The sequence below is a fragment of the Pituophis catenifer genome, unplaced genomic scaffold, assembly GCF_029215685.1.
Source record: "Pituophis catenifer annectens isolate HBS135680 unplaced genomic scaffold, rPitCat1.0.hap2 SCAF_6, whole genome shotgun sequence".
NCBI classification, from domain to species: Eukaryota; Metazoa; Chordata; class Lepidosauria; order Squamata; family Colubridae; genus Pituophis; species Pituophis catenifer.
The window spans coordinates 4,993,931-5,007,302 of record NW_027256886.1 but is presented as its reverse complement, the minus strand read 5'-3'; the positions used below and the strand labels follow the sequence as shown (position 1 = coordinate 5,007,302).

At 44.6% G+C, this 13,372-nt stretch overlaps 1 protein-coding gene across 1 annotated transcript in view; it reads left to right on the top strand.

Annotated features, from left to right (window-relative positions):
• Positions 1-13,048, top strand: part of ECE2 (endothelin converting enzyme 2) — a 76,167-nt gene extending 63,119 nt beyond the window's left edge. Inside the window, exons 17-20 of the mRNA XM_070945697.1 lie at positions 408-475; positions 3,943-4,133; positions 4,928-5,023; positions 12,861-13,048. Of these exons, the coding sequence (XP_070801798.1) occupies positions 408-475; positions 3,943-4,133; positions 4,928-5,023; positions 12,861-13,037 (532 nt within the window). The 3' untranslated portion in view covers positions 13,038-13,048. The remainder of the gene's footprint in view (positions 1-407; positions 476-3,942; positions 4,134-4,927; positions 5,024-12,860) is intronic.
• The last annotated feature ends 324 nt before the right edge of the window (positions 13,049-13,372 follow it).

Genomic DNA, 13,372 nt, shown 5'->3' with positions numbered 1-13,372 from the left:
TGGGAAGACGAGACTTGGGGCACGGAGGTGTTACAGGCTTGCTCAAGGAAACTGATCAAGGGGAGATTCAACCTGGAAATAAGAAGAAATTTTTCTGAAAGTGAGAACCATCAACCCATGGAACAGAAGTTGCCTTCAGAAGTTGTGGGAGCTTCATCACTGGAAGCTTTCAAGAAGAGACTGGACTGCCATCTGTCAAAAATGGTGTAGGGTCTCCTGCTTGGGTGGGGGGTTGGACTAGATGACCTCTAATTCCCTTCCAACTCTGGTTGTTGTTGTTTTTTGTTTGTTTGTTTGATTCTAGGTCTCAATGTGCTTTATTTAAAAGACTTGTCCTTTCAGCTGTCTGGGATAGTCAAAGCCTGACTTAGTGGTTCATGTGTTTTTATTTCCTTTTGTCCCTCAAGGGCCCTCAACTTCGGAGGCATCGGCGTCGTGATGGGGCATGAGCTCACCCATGCTTTTGATGATCAAGGTAACAGACAGTTTAAATATCAAACTAAGAAATATCAGATAGCTTTTAGCTGAATGAATGTATTATGTAGGGATAGATTAATTGAGTTTTAGGAAGGTATAAGTGGTATATAGGGGGTGGAGGGGTTTAAGTTTTATAAAATGTATTTTTGATTAGGATTTTATTTTGTGGAAGTCCTGGGGGGAAAAGGGAAGGGTTAGGGAGGGTTTGGAGGGTTTGGGGGGGGGGGGAAACTGGGAAGAAAATGTATTTGTAAAACTTTTTAAATAAAAAAAAAAGGTAACAGGCAGTTATTCCACCTGGGGTGTCGGTGTTTGGGATTCGCATTCACCCTGCACGGTCTTCTCTCTTAAGTGTGCGGCAGTAGCCAAAAAAAGCCAATGCAAATACTAGACTGCGCCGAAATGGACAGGTTAACAATGAGAATTAAGGGCAAAGAGGAATCAGAGTATTATTTAACATGGGACTTATTTTATAAGTGGATAGAAAACAGAAGCAGAAGTTAGTAGATTTATAATTAAGAACGATAGAGTTAATAGAGTTAAATGTATATGTAGATCAGTGGTGGGGTGCCCCCCAGTTCTATAGAACCGGTAGTAAAACCGGAGGGAGGCTCCGCCCACCGACCCCGACATCATCAAAACGCTTCTGCGCATGCGTGCGGCCCCGTTGCAAACCGGTAGTAAAGGTAAATAGAACCCACCCCTGATGTAGATATATATATATATATAAGCATAACATTATAAGCAATATTATTATTATTATTATTACTATTATTATTATAGGATTGTATTTGATTACACATTAAATTATACAGAACGCCCAGGAGTGAAGAGCTTATTGTATATACAATGAAAATTATGGCTAAAATTAAGATGTGTAATATTATGTGTATCCAAAAGAGATTTGATACGGACAGTACACTGTCGTTGCAGAAATGGAAATGTGATGCATAATAAAAGAAAATGTATAATAAAAAACAATATATATAAAAAAAGCCAATGCAATCCTAAATTGCATTAACAGAGGGATTTAATCAAGATCACGTGAGATGCTACTACCACTCTATAAAGCCTTAGTAAGACCACATCTGGAGTACTGCATCCAGTTTTGGTCACCACACTATAAAAAAGATGTTGAGACTCTTTTTTATACCTTGCTCAATAGTAGTAACTGTGAGAGGGATCTTGGAGTCCTAATGGACAACTATTTAGATATGAACCAGCAGTGTGCAACAGCTGCCAAAAAAGCCAACACAGTTCTGGGCTGCATAAACAGATGGATAGAATCAAGATCATGTGAAGTGTTAATACTACTTTATAAGGCCTTGGTAAGGCCATACTTGAAATATTGCATTCAGTTTTGATCACCACGATGTGAAAAACATGTGGAGACTCTAGAAAGAGTGCAGAGAAGAACAACAAAGATGATTAGGGGACCGGAGGCTAAAACAGATGAAGAACGGTTGCAGGAATTGGGTTTCTCTAGTCTGATGAAAGGAAGGACTAGGTGTGACATGATAACAGTCTTCCAATATCTCAGGGGTTGCCACAAAGAAGAGTCAAGCTATTCTCCAAAGCACCTGAGGGCAGGACAAGAAGCAATGAGTGGAAACTAATCAAGGAGAGAAGCAACTTAGAACTAAGGAGAAATTTCCTGACAGAACAATTAATCAGTGGAACAACTGGCCTCCAGAAATTGTGAATGCTCCAATACTGGAAATTTTTAAGAAGATGTTGGATAACCATTTGTCTGAAGTGGTGTAGGGTTTCCTGCCTGGGCAGGGGGTTGGACTAGAAGACCTCCAAGGTCCCTTCCAACTCTGTTATTCTATTCTATTCTTCTCTGCTCTGCTCTAGTCTAGTCTAGAAAAATTGCAGAGAAGAGTAACCAGGATGATGAGGGGACTGGAGGCTAAAACATATGATGAATGGTTGCAGGAACTAGGCATGGCTAGTCTAGTGAAGAGAAGGACCAGGGGAGACTTGATAGCAGTGTTCCAGAGTTTGAGGGGCTGCCACAGAGAGGATGGGGTCAAGCTATTTTCCAAGGCACCTGAAGGCCAGACAAGGAACAATGGATGGAAACTGACCAAGGAGAGCTTCAACCTGGAAATGAGGAGAAATTTTCTGACAGTGAGAACAATCAACCAATGGAACAGAAGTTGCCTTCAGAAGTTGTGGGAGCTTCATCACTGGAGGCTTTCAAGAAGAGATTGGACTGCCATTTGTCAGAAATGGTGTAGGGTCTCCTGCTTGGGCAGGGGGTTGGACTAGATGACCTCCAAGGTACCTTCCAACAGATTAACAATCTGTTAAAGTAGGAGGTCTTTAATAACACTTTCCCTCATGGGCCTTTAGGTCCATCACAACCACGGGAAGCTAATGAGCATCTCCATTGATCTTGTGACTTTTAAGCTTCCACTTTTTCTTCTGATGTTCTCCCTGTTCCATATCACTTCAAAACGCCTTCCCGGCGGTACTTGATGTACGACCACAATGGAGCCCAAAATTTCCATTGCTAAGCAAAACGGTTGTTAAGTGAGTTTGGCTCCATTTTGCAACCTTTCTTGCCACAGTTGTTAAGTGAGTCACTGCAGTTGTTATGTTAGTTAAGATATGGCTGGAAGAAACGTATTGATTTTAAACCAGAGCTGTTCCTACTGGGTATCCTCCCTGAAAAAAATTAGCAAAGAAAATATTTATTTGATTATACAGGTAATAACAGCTGCAAGGATTGTTTATGCACAAAATTGGAAAGCAGAGAAAATACCCTGTGGAAGGGGAAGTAATTTTTTTTAAAAAATTAGACTGTGCAGAAATGAATAGCTTGTCTTTGATGATTAAAGAAAGAGAAGAGTCAGAATACTTCAAGATATGGAATCAATTTTACCATTGGGTAGAAAAGAGATACAAATAACTAAATTAATACTTATGTATAAAAAGTGTTATGATTAGAATATTGTGTTAGCGATGAACTGTTGTAATGGACTGGGCGAGAATGAAGAAACAACAAAAAGAAGAATTTTTGGAGACAACACCGAAATGTCACATGGAAGGAATGACTGATGTATTAAATGTTTGTTTGTCTAAAAAATAAAAAAAACTTTAAAAAAAAAAACAACTATGACAAGAAAGGTCGTATAACAGAGCAAGTGAACAGCTGTCTCGCTTAGCATCAGAAATTGTGGGATCAGTTGTAGTCGTACATCAAGGACTGCCGGGAAAGCTTTTAGAAGTCTTATTGAATGGGGAGAACATCAAAAGAAAAAGCTTAAAAGAAGCTTAAAAGTCACAAGATCAACGGAGATACTCATTCAGTTTCCCATGGTTGTGATGGACCTAAAGGCCCATGAGGGAAGGTGTCATTAAAGATCTACTTTAATTTGATCAGTTGTGGTCGTAAGTTGAGGACTACCTGTACTGGATGGATACTCTGGTCCAACAAAACAATTTTATTCCTTCCAGGACGTGAATACGACAGAGAAGGTAACCTGCGTCCTTGGTGGCAAAACTCATCCCTCGAGGCCTTCAAGAACCGGACGGAGTGCATGGAGGAACAATATAACAAATATCTTGTCAACGGAGAGCATGTCAATGGCAAACAGACTTTGGGGGAGAACATTGCTGACAACGGGGGCCTGAAAGCCGCTTACAACGTGAGTAAGCCCCGGGGGGGAAAATTGTCCACCATGTTAAGGATATTCTTGGCTCATAACCGATGTTGTGGGTTATTGAGCAGAGTACTCTTTGAGTAAACGCATGAAAAGTGACTGGGAGTGGTTGTGAACAATCATAGTTAACATACAAACACACTGAGTTGTTGTAGTCTTTTACTTTTTAGAAAAAAGTAAAGCAAAGTCCAAAAACAATCCAAGTCATACACAGATAAGACGAGAGTTAAAAGATCAATCCAGGGATATTTCAAGTACAAAGTCTTCTTACCAGTTGTAGTCATACACAATAAAACAGTTCTTCTTGAGTTTCAAAACAGGAACAAGTTCAATATCAAAACATTAAATAAATAGTAGAAAGCAACATTTAGCTATGATCAAACAGTGATCATGCAGAGAGATCAGGTAGAGAGTTACAGCAAATAAGCAGGTAAAATGGTATAGTATCCACACAAGCCATGATCCTGACTTCCCTTAAGTACATTGGCTACAGAGCTTAGCCAATCAGGATACAAGATGATGCAATACAGTCTTAAAGCAATATTACCTTTCTGACTGCAAACATACATTGTTGGTTTATATACTACCTGACCAACTAGTTAGACAAATAACCATTTCCTAACACACCCCACTGGAACACATACTGTATCACAGGGAGCAATCTGGCGAACCTCAAAACGTCTTCACCAGAGGTCCCAATTCCTGGAGGGAAGGGGCAGGATTCACATACTTCCTGAGTCTTGGAGTAGAGATGTCATAACCTCTTGTTGGTTTTGCAGGCTTACAAAGCTTGGTTGAAGAAGAACGGGGAGGAGAAACACCTCCCTTCTGTGGGTCTTACGAGTCACCAGCTCTTCTTTTTGGGATTCGCACAGGTAAACGCCTCGGGATGTTTTTGCTCTCCCTACTGGTTGTACCCCTTTTCCTGACCAGCGTCTTAAACCTGGTGCCTCCCTGTTAACCCTTTAGCCCGGACTAAAGACCAGAGTTAGGACCATAGACAGGGGTGGGTTTCAAAAATTTTAGCAAGGGATTCTCTGCCCGGTTGCTGGGTAGGTGTGGCCATGGTGGGCGTGGCCTAGTTGGCCTCCTGCACCATGATAGAGGGGGCATTTTTGCCCTCCCTGGGCTCCGGAGGCTTTTCTTGAGCCTCCAGGAGGATGAAAACGGCCTCCCCAGGCTCCGGACGCCCTCTGGAGGCTGAAAATGGGCCTGTTTCCGGCCTTCCCGAACTTCCGGTAGGCCCGTTTTTCACCCTCTCTGACCCCCTGCGCAAGCCCTACACCTACCTACATCCAAAACGGGCCGCGTAGGGGCGGGGTAGGCGGGGTCAGCAGGAGTGGTGTTTGGGGGTTCTCTGAACTGCACAGAATCTTAGCTAGAGGTTCTCCCGAACCAGGGGTGAAATCCAGCAGATTCCGACAGGTTCTGGAGAACCCGTAGTGGAAATTTTGAGTAGTTTGGAGAACCGGTAGGCGGTAATTTTGAGTAGTTCGAAGAACCGGCAAATACCACCTCTGGCTGGCCCCAGAGTGGGGTGGGAATGGAGATTTTGCAGTATCCTTCCCCCAGGAGTGGGGAGAGAATGGGGATTTTGCAGTATCTTTCCCCTGCCATGCCCATCAAGCCACACCGTGCCCACCAAGCCACGCCCACAGAACCAGTAGTAAAAAAAAATTGGATTTCACCTCTGTCCCGAGCACCTGAGAACCCCCAGCTGCCTACGCCTGACCATAGATGGTGTTGATGTTATCCACCATTAAATTACTAACCACCAGGTTGCAAGAACACAAGCGAGCGATCAGACGAGGAGATCCAAACTCATTGATAGCCTCACATTGCAACGAACAAAGACATGCATTCCATTTTGCAGTGTTGGAAGAAATATCCTTCTGGGTTCTGCTCCAAGTGGGGAAAAAGACACTGGAAACATGGAGACTGCTTGGAAAGATGGTTTAATGGTGGACAGGATCACATGGCTTGAGTTCCTGAACAGAAAAGGGGCAGATACAGTAAATCCTTGGGTTTTTATGCTCTCTCTGGCTCTGTATTTCTTGGGGCCCCGAAAGAGTATCCTGATTGGTTGTCAGACTCCCGGGGGGGGGGGTGCTTGCTGGCTGATGGTCACATGTGCTTCCCAGGTCACATGTGATGAGTTTCTGTTGCTATTGTGTAGAGGGCTAATCCTATCTTTGTTGGATCTTTGGCAATTCCTACTATGGCTCTGTCTGAAGGAGGCAGATCTTTGTTATGTAGAATAGACTGGCCCAGGTCTTAATGGCCCATTGACAAAGGTGGGGGGGGGGCAGGAAGGTGGGAGCTGCTTTGTCTGTAAAATATGCTTCTCCATTTCTCATCCAGGGAAATATAATATTCTGCCTTTTTCGTATTTCCTAAAATATTTCACTCTTCCAGGAAAGGGGTGGGTGCTAACTTCCTACAGCAGTTACTAAGATTGTTGGCCGAGCAGGTACAAAAATAGCCAGGGAATTGATTGAAGCCTGGGAAACAGGTCCTTGTCAGTCAACCGGAGTGCTGATTTACCACCAGCTTATCAGGGACTTAAGAGCCAACCACTGGCCATTAACACACCGATCAACCAATAGACAGCACCAAATAAATACGATGCATAGAATAGACCAAAGCACCCATTCCAGCTTATCAGGTACTTGTAACTTCCTTCAAACAGTCACTAAATGAACGGTCACTAAGTCAAGGACTACCTAGTAGGAGTAACAAGAAACAGTGTCTTGTGGCCCAAATCTGGCTCACCTAAAGCAAACAAATCAGAATAACAGACTTGGATAATAATATCAAAATAACCTTGGAGCAGAGGTGGGTTTCAGCAGGTTCTGACCAGTTCTGGAGAACCGGTAGCGGAAATTTTGAGTAGTTCGGAGAACCGGTAGTAAAAATTCTGACTGGCCCCGCCCCCATCTATTTTCTGCCTCCCAAGTCCCAGCTGATCGGGAGGAAATGGGGATTTTGCAGTAACCTTCCCCTGGAATGGGGAGGGAATGGAGATTTTACAGTATCCTGCCCCTGGAGTGGGGTAGGAATGGAGATTTTACAGTATCCTTCCCCTGCCATTTATTTTATTTATTTATTATTTATTTATTAAATTTATATCCCGCCCTTCTCCCCGAAGGGACTTAGGGCTGTGAACAGCCGAGAATTAAAATAACATGCAATATAAAAGTTAAAATAATTAAAAATAAATTAAATTAAACGGCCGCCCCAATTTAAAACCCCTAGCAATACAATTAAAAACCCCTAAAACCTATTCAGGCCAGGCCGGCTTGCTGAAATAAAAACGTCTTCAGGGCCTTACGGAAAGTGCGGAGATCCGGGATCAGCCGTATTCCGGGAGGTAGCTTGTTCCAGAGGGCGGGAGCTCCCACAGAGAAGGCTCTCCCCCTGGGGGCCGCCAGCCAACATTGCTTGACCGACGGCACCCTGAGGAGGCCCTCTCTATGAGACCGTATTGGCCGGTGGGAGGTTATCGGTAGCAGAAGGCGGTCTCGTAAATACCCTGGCCCTAAGCCATGGAGCGCTTTAAAGGTGAGAACCAACACCTTGAAGCGCACCCGGAAGACCACCGGGAGCCAGTGCAGCTCATGCAGGAGAGTGGTTATATGGGAGTGCCATGTCGCTCCCGTGATCAGCCGCGCGGCCGCATTCTGGACCAGTTGGAGCCCATGCCCACCAAGCCATGCCACGCCCACCAAGCCACACCCACAGAACCAGTAGTAAAAATTTTTGAAACCCACCACTGCCTTGGAGGTCTTCTAGTCCAACTATCTGCTCAGGCAGGAACTCCTATACCATTTCAGACAAATGGTTGTCCACTCTCTTCTTAAAAACTTCCAGTGTTGAAGCATTTACAACTTCTGGAGGCAAGTTGTTCCACGGATCAGTTGTTCTAACTGTCAGGAAATTTCTCCTTAGTTTACTAAATCTCTTTGAAGGCACAACACAGCTTTCTTAAGACACAAAACGCTGGGCTCCTAGCAAAGGATTGGCAGTTTGTTGGGCGGCCTTGTAATAGTAACAGAGTTGGAAGGGACCTTGGAGGTCATCTAGTCCAACCCCCTGCTCACGCAGGAGACCTAGGGATTCGAACCGCCAAACTGCCGACCTTCCTGATCGACAAGCTCAGTGCCTTAGCCACTGAGCCACCCAGTGGCTTGAGCAAAGGCAGGACAGAGCTGATATAGGAGCCTGGATAGCTCAACAGACAGAGCACTGTAATTTAACACCAGCTGTCTGCAATTAAAAGTAAGATCGAATCTCGCCAGGCTCAAGGTTGACTCAGCCTTCCATCCTTTCTAAGGTAGGTAAATTGAGGACCCAGTTTGTGGGGGCAATAAGCTGACTTTGTATAAATATACAAAAGTATAAAGGCTACTGCTTAACGCACTGTAAGCCTCCCTGAGTCTCCGGAGAAGGGCAGAATATAAATCAAATTAAAAAAAAAAAAATACCCTTGGCCCAATATTTGCCAAGGCAAGACAAAGAAGGCAGACACGGTGTAAATTACAGCCGGACATCAGAATGTTGTTGATGCTACGTGACCTTATTATTATTTTTCCCTTCTTACTAGGTCAGCGTGACAGCTATATTAAATCTGAGATATAGTCAGCAAATAGAAACAATTGGGATTATTGGGCCATGGGTTCCTCTCTGATTCCTATCCCTGTCATCGGACAAGGTCCCTTCAGCTCACTTTGAATGTTTTCTTACAAGGGCACTTGGTATAATTCATGCATACGGGATGTACCTCATGGGTTTGGTAGTGAATTTAGCTGACATGCGCGTCAGTGGGTTCAAATGCTGAATGCAGCTCAATATCAACATGGGGCAACCCTTGAAAAGTGTTCGGAGACTACAGTTGGTCCAGAACGCAGCCGCGAGAGCTGTCGTGGGTGCACCTAGATACACCCACATCACACCAATTCTCCGCGAGCTGCACTGGCTCCCTATTGGTCTCCGGGCACAATTCAAGGTGTTGGTTATTACCTTTAAAGCCCTACATGGCTCAGGGCCAAGTTATCTTCGAGACCGCCTTCTACCACATAGCTCCCAGCGACCGGTAAGATCCCACAGAGTTGGTCTCCTCCGGGTCCCGTCAGCTAAACAATGTCGGCTGGCGGCCCACGGGGGAGGGCCTTCTCTGTGGCTGCCCCGGCTCTCTGGAACCAGTTATCTCCTGAGATCTGGACCTCCCCCACCCTATTGGCCTTCTGAAAAGCGGTGAAGACCTGGCTTTTCCGGCAGGCCTGGGGCCATTGATCTCGCTCTTGTGATCTGGCGAGATCCGGCCATGAATGGTGTGAATGAGTTTTTAATGTTTTTAATGTTTTTAATTTTTAAATGTTTTTTTATAATGATTTTTTAAAATGTATTGTGAGCCGCCCTGAGTCTTTGGAGAAGGGCGGCATATACATTGAATTAATTAAATTAAATTAAATCAAATTAAATCAAATAAGGAGAATCAGTTTGGTCTAGTTGTGAAGTTACCAGGCTAGAAATCAGGAGACTGCGAGTTCTAGTTCCTCCTTAGACATGAAAGCAGGCTGGGTGACTTCGGGCCAATGACTAGGAAATTGGGAGTTCTAGTTCTGCTTTAGCCATGAAAATCAAACTGGGTGACTTCAGGACAATGACTAGGAAATTGGGAGTTCTATTTCTGCTTTAGCCATGAAAATCAACTGGGTGACTTCAGGCCAATGACTAGGAAATTGGGAGTTCTAGTTCTGCTTTAGCCATGAAAATCAAACTGGGTGACTTCAGGACAATGACTAGGAAATTGGGAGTTCTAGTTCTGCTTTAGCCATGAAAATCAAACTGGGTGACTTCAGGACAATGACTAAGAAATTGGGAGTTCTAGTTCTGCTTTAGCCATGAACATCAACTGGGTGACTTTGGGCCAATGACTAGGAAATTGGGAGTTCTAGTTCTGCTTTAGCCATGAAAATTAACTAGGTGACTTCAGGCCAATGACTAGGAAATTGGGAGTTCTAGTTCTGCTTTAGCCATGAACATCAACTGGGTGACTTTGAGCCGATCACACACACTCAGCCTAATTCACCTCACAGGGTTGTTGTTGAAGGGATAATAGGAGGAGGAAAATATATTAGATATATTTGCCATCTTGAGTTATAAATAATAAAGGTGAGAAATAAATACCGTATTTTTCGGATTATAAAACGCACTCCCCCCCCCAAAGTGGGTGGAAATGTCTGTGTGTCATAGAGCAAAAATTGTGGCGGGGGGGGGAGAGTTGGTATGGCGCCGATCAGCTGTTCTAGGCGGCCGGGATTGCTGCCGCCGCCTATTGCCACCGCCAGCCATTTGTGGCAGCAGCGAATGGCCCATGGCGGCGGTGAATGGCCTGCAGTGAACGGCCCGTGGCGGCGGCGAATGGCTGGCAGTGGCGGCAAAAGGGCGGCGGCAAATGGTCCACAGCGGGGCAAACAGACAATGGCAAACGGGCTGCGGCAAACGGAGGCAGATTTTTTTTTCTTGTTTTCCCCCTGTAAAGCTAATGTGTGTCTTATAGTCCAGAGCGTCTTATAGTCTGAAAAGTTAAATAAATAAATGAATCAATCAATTTTTCAGCCACCCTGGTAAATACAGGTAGTCCTCAATTTAAGACTGTTCAGTTAGCGACTGTCCAAAGTTACAACGCATTCTAAAAATGCTATTTACCACCTTGTTTCAAAGTTCTGACGGCTGCCCCTCCCTCCCTCCCTCCCCTCCCCCCCCCCCATGGTCTTATGACTGCCTCTTTTGAGTGCTTGGCGACCAACCCACAATTACAGCTTTTTTTGTCACCTGTGATCGAGTAAAAAAAAAAGACACCAGTGGTCCTTATGACAAAATAAACTTGTCACAGCTTTCTGGAAGTCCCTCTAAGCAGAAACTGCCTTGTTTTCCAATAAATGTTTAATTGTCCACGATCAACAAATCTCCTGAGTAAGGAAGCAATCCCGCCCCTCAACGACCAAGGAAAGAGGTTTCACACGGAGTCTCATTAATCAGGCTTATTGCCAGCAAAAAGGGTTAGGTGGCAGTTTTACTTGAAAACAAAGCACAAAATCAACACTAGATTTAATTTATTTAATTTATTTAGTGAGTAATTAAAGAGGGGGTCTCCGTAAATTGCCTGAACGTCTTTCCCACAGATTGCTTAATTCTAGGACTGAGCCTCACTTTTTTTTTTTTTTAATTTGATTTATATTCTGCCCTTCTCCGGAGACTCAGGGCGGCTTACAGTGCGTTAAGCAATAGCCTTCATCCTTTTGTATATTTATACAAAGTCAGCTTATTGCCCCCACAATCTGGGTCCTCAATTTACCTACCTTAGAAAGGATGGAAGGCTGAGTCAACCTGAGCCTTGGCGAGATTCAAACCTGCAGTAATTGCAGGCAGCTGGTCTTAATAACCAGCTTAATAACAGGGTGCCTTAGACCACTGTACTACCAAGGCTCTTAAGGGGTAAAGTTCAAATATCACCCTTTCCTTATTTTTCTCCTTTTTTTCTCCACCTTCCACAATTACGACCACATCGCCCGACCACAGTTGAGCCCAAAATTTCTGTTGTTAAGGGAGCTTTGCCCCATTTTACGACCTTTCTTGTCATACTTGTTAAGTGAATCGCTGCAGAGGTTAAGTTATAGGAAGCCGGTTGTTAAGTGAACCTGGATTCCACATGGACTTGGCTTGTCAGAAGGTTGCAAAAAGGGGATCCCGTGACCCCGGCACATTGCATAACCGTCATAAATACGAGTCAGTTGCCAAGCTCCTGAATTTTGATCATGTGACCATGGGGGATGCTGCTGTTGTACAGGGGTGGTATTCACTTACCTTTGCTGCCGGTTCGCAAATGTGGGCGCGCGTGATGGCATGCGCAGAGCCTTCCGTGAATGCGCAGAGCATCAAAAATGGGATGTGATGACATCCGGGCAGATGGGTGGAGCCTCCCGTAGCTGCCACTACCAGTTCGCCCGAACTAGATAGAACCGGCTGAATAACACCACTGCTGTTGTAACTAAGAATGGTTGTTAAATGAGCTGTTGTAAGTGGAGGACTACCTGTCCATCTGTACCCCCAAATCAACTTAGATGAAATTTGGCTACGTCTAACCAAATCAACCCCGTAGTGCATCAATGCAACTCATTTGACCTCCTCTGCTTAATAGAACAAAACAGAACAGAACAGAACAGAACAGAACAGAACAGAACAGAATAGAATAGAATTCTTTATTGGCCAAGTGTGATTGGACACACAAGGAATTTGTCTGTGGTGCATAGGCTCTCAGTATACATAAAAGAAAAGATACGTTCGTCAAGAATCATAAGGTACAACACTTAATGATAGTCATAGGGTACAAATAAGCAATCAGGAAACAATGTCAATATAAATCGTAAGGATACAAGCAACAAAATTATAGTCATACAGTCATAAGTGGGAGGAGATGGGCGGTGGGAACGATGAGAAGATTAATAGTAGTGCAGACTTAGTAAATAATTTGACACTGTTGAGGGAATTATTTGTCTTTAGAGAGTGATGGCGTTCGGGGAAAAACCTGTCCTTGTGTCTAGTTGTTCTGGTGTGCAGTGCTCTATAGTGTGGTTTTGAGGGTAGGAGTTGAAACAGTTTATGTCCAGGATAATGAGCGCTCTGCTAACCGTCTTCCTTCCCATGCAGGTGTGGTGTTCTGTGAGGACCCCGGAGAGCTCCCACGAGGGCCTGATGACGGATCCCCACAGCCCTGACAAGTTCCGGGTCATCGGCACTCTCAGCAACTCCCGGGACTTTATAGAGCACTTTGAATGCCCGATAGGCTCTTTCATGAACCCTGGGAGATATTGTGAGGTATGGTAGGGAAGGAAGGAAGGAAGGAAGGAAGGAAGGAAGGAAGGAAGGAAGGAAGGAAGGAAGGAAGGAAGGAAGGAAGATAGGTGGAAGGGAGGGAGGAAGCAAGATAGGGAGGGAAGATGGAAGGAAGGAAGGAAGGAAGGAAGGAAAATAGGTGGAAGGAAGGAAGGAAGCAAGATAGGGAGGAAGGGAAGAAGGAAGGGAGGGAGGGAGGAAGGAAGGAAGCAAGATAGGAGGGAGGGAAGATGGAAGGAAGGAAGATAGGTAGAAGGGAGGAAGGAAGGAAGCAAGCAAGAAAGAAAGAAAGGGAGGGAGGGAAGATGGAAGGAAGGAAGGGAGGA